The sequence below is a fragment of the Nansenia antarctica genome, assembly GCF_963989245.1.
Source record: "Nansenia antarctica genome assembly, chromosome: 3".
NCBI classification, from domain to species: domain Eukaryota; kingdom Metazoa; phylum Chordata; class Actinopteri; order Argentiniformes; family Microstomatidae; genus Nansenia; species Nansenia antarctica.
In genome coordinates, this window is record NC_137688.1 from 81,026,555 (window position 1) to 81,031,554 (window position 5,000).

The 5,000-nt window shown below is 50.9% G+C and overlaps 1 protein-coding gene across 1 annotated transcript in view; it reads right to left on the bottom strand.

Annotated features, from left to right (window-relative positions):
* The window catches only part of ripor2 (RHO family interacting cell polarization regulator 2), a gene marked incomplete at both ends in the record, with an annotated part of 88,217 nt that overhangs the window by 30,966 nt on the left and 52,251 nt on the right, over positions 1-5,000 (bottom strand). Inside the window, 4 exons of the mRNA XM_080527632.1 lie at positions 2,129-2,182; positions 2,477-2,500; positions 3,697-3,775; positions 4,066-4,215. Of these exons, the coding sequence (XP_080383758.1) occupies positions 2,129-2,182; positions 2,477-2,500; positions 3,697-3,775; positions 4,066-4,215 (307 nt within the window). The remainder of the gene's footprint in view (positions 1-2,128; positions 2,183-2,476; positions 2,501-3,696; positions 3,776-4,065; positions 4,216-5,000) is intronic.

Below are 5,000 nucleotides of genomic sequence, written 5' to 3' on the forward strand. Positions count from 1 at the left end.
ATACCTTTGTCTCTCAAAGCCTGCAGCTACATAAGAGTTCAAGCACCATTGGTGGCGTGGTGTGTGCGTGTGTGTGTGTAAGAAGTGTGAAACGGGTTAACGTCACACAATGATTGGCTCTCCAGAGCTTCAAAGCCTCCATCTCCATGTTGCCATGGTTACGCTATGGCATGGCGGGGGGGGGGGGGGGGCGTACTCTCTGCTGCTAGGAGACACATGGCAGGAGGCCCAGTAGGGCAGATAAACCACCAAGCCTGGCAACTGTGACAGAGCAGACAAACCACCCAACCTGGCAACACTGACAGAACAGACATACCATACCACCCAACCTGGCAACGTTGACAGAACAGACATACCATACCACCCAACCTGGCAACGTTGACAGAACAGACATACCATACCACCCAACCTGGCAACATTGACAGAGCAGACATACCACCCAACCTGGCAACTGTGACAGAGCAGACATACCACCCAACCTGGCAACACTGACAGAACAGACATACCACCCAACCTGGCAACATTGACAGAACAGACATACCACCCAACCTGGCAACACTGACAGAACAGACATACCACCCAACCTGGCAACATTGACAGAACAGACATACCATACCACCCAACCTGGCAACGTTGACAGAACAGACATACCATACCACCCAACCTGGCAACGTTGACAGAACAGACATACCATACCACCCAACCTGGCAACATTGACAGAGCAGACATACCACCCAACCTGGCAACTGTGACAGAGCAGACATACCACCCAACCTGGCAACACTGACAGAACAGACATACCACCCAACCTGGCAACATTGACAGAACAGACATACCACCCAACCTGGCAACACTGACAGAAGAGACATACCACCCAACCTGGCAACATTGACAAAACAGACATACCACCCAACCTGGCAACATTGACAAAACAGACATACCACCCAACCTGGCAACCCAGACAGAGCAGAGATGCCACCCAACCTGGCAACCCAGACAGAGCAGAGATGCCACCCAGCCTGGCAACCCAGACAGGGTGGGGGGTGAGTGGAGACATTCTAGATGCCTACCAACCGGGTAGAGATGCCTACCAACCTGGCAACCGGAGCAGGGACACAGCAGAGATGCCACCCAACCTGGCAACCCTGGGAGAGGGTGTGGCCAAGGGGGCTCAGATGTGACGGGGCCACTGATACAAAGAGGACCCCCGGGCACGTGAGGAGGCCTGTGTGTGTGTGTTTGTGTGTGTGTGTGTGTGTGTGTGTGGGGGGGGGGGGGCTATGGGGGGGTATGGGGGAAGGGTCAAGAGGTGAAAGCAGATCTGAGCATAGGGACATATGCTCACCACACACACACACACACACCCACACACTACAACAACAACAACACATTCTCTCTCTAAAAGTGAGATTGAGTGTGTAAGACTGAAGAGTCCATAGCAACACCGCAGGTCGCAGTGGGGGAGAGGAAGATGAGAGGGAGGAGGGGAGGAGGGGAGAAGAGGAGGAGGGGAGGAGGGGAGAAGAGGAGGAGGGGAGGGAGGAGTGGTAGGGTGAGAGCAGAGAGAGGTAGAGCAGGAAGAGAGGAAAGAGAGAGGGAGAGGAGGAAGAGAGGAAAGAGAGAGGGCGAGGAGGAAGAGAGGAAAGAGAGAGGTAGAGGAGGAAGAGTTAGAGGAGGGGGGGAGGTGAGAAGAGGAGGAGGGGAGGGAGGAAGGGTAGGGTGAGAGCAGAGAGGGGTAGAGGTTATGGAGGAAGCGGGAGAAGAGGATGATAAAGGAGGGGGTGACAGATAAGAGGAGGAGGAGGAGGAGGAGGAGAGGAGGAGGTACAAGTGGAAGAGCGCAGGGAGAAGTGGAGGAAGGAGAGCAGCGTTTAAACCATCCCCAAAGTCCTACATCACCTCCCAAACCTCTCCCCTCTGTCACAGACACTAGGCTAGTCCTGCTAGCTAACAGTCTTCAGGGGTCAAACCTCTCCCCTCTGTCACAGACACTAGGCTAGCCCTGCTAGCTAACAGTCTTCAGGGGTCAAACCCCTCCCCTCTGTCACAGACACTAGGCTAGCCCTGCTAGCTAACAGTCTTCAGGTGTCAAACAGAGACATCTCCCCTGGTCACCTCTGGGACGTACCTTGCTCATGTGGAACTCCAGACGCCTCATATACCGCTCGATGGTTTTGATTTGCTGCCGAGAGAAATGGAGAGCAGACAAGGAGTTAGTGTGTGTGTGTGTGTGTGGGGGGCGGGGGGGGTGTGTTGTTGTGGTTGAACCAGAGTGTGACATTCTATATCATAGGGTCACACTTTCATTTATGATAATCCCTCTCTCTCTCTCTCTCTCTCTCTCTCTCTCTCTCTCTCTCTCTCTCTCTCTCTCTCTCTCTCTCGCTCTCTCGCTCTCTCTCTCTCTCTCTAACATACAGACAGACAGACAGGTTAGGCAGGGTGTTTAAACAGGCCCTCCTCTCCACTCACTCACCTTGTCAAGATCGTACAGGACTCCCTGGGGGGTACAGAACACACACACACACACACACACACACACACACAGATTAGTCAGTGCATGCATATGGCACGGTGACAGTAGAAATGCAAAGCAGATCCTGGCTGGGCTGTCGAGAAACACTCCCCTGCTGCCGTGGTAACACCGCCTGACTACCGTCTCTAACACGCTAACGAGAGGACGTTAAACAGCTCATTTAGAAATGTTAAACGTGATGGCGATAAACAGCTACACCATATGGACAAAAGTATTGGGATAAAAGTATATACGGCTTCTTCTGGCACTGGTTTTCTCTGTGTACCACATGTACAAAAGAAGAGATTTGGTTTAGATTTATGCACCCAAATTGTGGAATGCACTACCAGTTTACATTAGGGATGCAACCTGAGCACATACGTATGTTCAAGTCAAGACTAAAAACCCATCTTTTTAATATTGCCTTTAAATGACTAAATAATGAAATGATGATTCTTTTTTTTTTAAATTTGTTTTTCAGATTTTATCCCCTTTTCACCCAATTTGGTAGCCAATTTAACCCAACTTAGCATCCAATTATCCCCTGCCTATTGCGAAGGATCCGCCGCACGACCCCGTGGCCGGCAGTCCCAGAGGAGGCCGCCAGGCAGACTAGGCTGACTGGCTCCTCGAGCCCAGTACCGTTACTCCGACACCAGACGGGGGCGGTGTTGCGCGACGGATCCTAGTCCAGAAATACTCCTATACCCCCCCTCGGAAGCGGCCGGCCAATATGCCGCTTCCCGTGTGCCTCGGCCATATCTGGATCTGGCGAGCCGGGATACGAACCCCGGCCCCGGTGGGCAGCATGCACTAGCGGCCAGTGCTTAGACCGCTACACCACCGCGGGTGAAATGATGATTCTATAATGATTGGAGCACCTTGAGCTGCAACGTTTGCAGGAAAAGCGTTATACAAATAAAAGGTATTATTATTATCAGTGTCACGCTCGCTAACAGCGCCAAACAGAAGAGATGTGTAGATAGGGGGGAGGCTGGTGGAGGCCAGGGGGGCTCGTTGTAACGCATGGGACGGAATGAGGAACGGTATCGGACGCGTTTTCCGATCCCGCGGTGATCGATAGCGTTCCTTATTCCGTTCCGATTCTAACGAGCCCCCCGTCCGCCAATTTCTACCTCCGCCAGCCTCCCCTCTGGTGCTGAGGTCACTTCCTGTCTCACCAGGCGGGAGTTCCTCTTCATGTCCTTCATCAGGGCCGTCAGCTTGTCCAGCTCAGCCTGGTGGACCTCCAGATACTCACTGTAAAACACACCACCACCGTTAGCCTGGGCTAGCCACCACCGTTAGCATGGGTTAGCCACCACCGCTAGCATGTTAGCCACCACCGCTAGCCTGGGTTAGCCACCACCGTTAGCATGTTAACACACATCACCACCGTTAGGATGTTAGCCATCACCGTTAGCATGTTGACACACATCACCACCGTTAGGATGTTAGCCAACACCGTTAGCATGTTGACACACATCACCACCGTTAGCATGTTAGCCACCCGCGCGTGTGTGTGTGTGTGTGTGTGTATGTATACTCACTCCAGGCCTTGTTTCAGGGCCTTGTACACCTCCTCCACCCTCTTAGGTTGGGGGTCCCGGGAGCCGCTGTTCTTGTGGCCCCCCGGGGGCTTTCTGGGCTTGGCCTGAGGCTTCTTCTGGCCCGCAGAGCTGCCCATGAACGAGTTACACCTGGACACAAGCACAGAGCTGCCCATGAACGAGTTACACCTGGACACAAGCACAGAGCTGCCCATGAACGAGTTACACCTGGACACAAGCACAGAGCTGCCCATGAACGAGTTACACCTGGACACAAGGACAGAGCTGCCCATGAACGAGTTACACCTGGACAAGGACATGCAGCTTGATTTGTACAGCACATTTCATACTTGTTATACATATTATACATTATATACAAATGATACATATTTTGCTAGCATATCAGCCCAATAGAGCTCTCAGGTCTTCTGACGCTGGTTTTCTCTGTGTACCACATGTACAAAAGAAGAGATTTGGTGAGGCTGCATTCTCATTTTATGCACCCAGATTGTGGAATGCACTGCCAGTTTACAGTAGGGATGCAACCTCAGCAAAATATGTTCAAGTCAAGACTTAAAACCCATCTTTTTAATATTGCCTTTAAATGACTAAATAATTAAATGATGATTATATAATGATTGGAGCACCTTGAGCTGCAATGTTTGCAGGAAAAGCACGATACAAATAAAGTTATTATTATTATACAACAGGGGCAATTCAAAGTGCTTTACATATAGCATTAAAGAATACTATATATATAGAGAAAATAAATAGATAGATAAACATTGAACAATAATAATAAGACAATCAATAAAAAGACATAGATAAAAGTGTTATTACTGCAAATGTATTCAAGCGCTGCCCTTCCTGATACGGCGTGGGAGACTGCAGATACAGTGTGTGTGTTCAGACGCTATCTTGTGTGTTCCGGCATG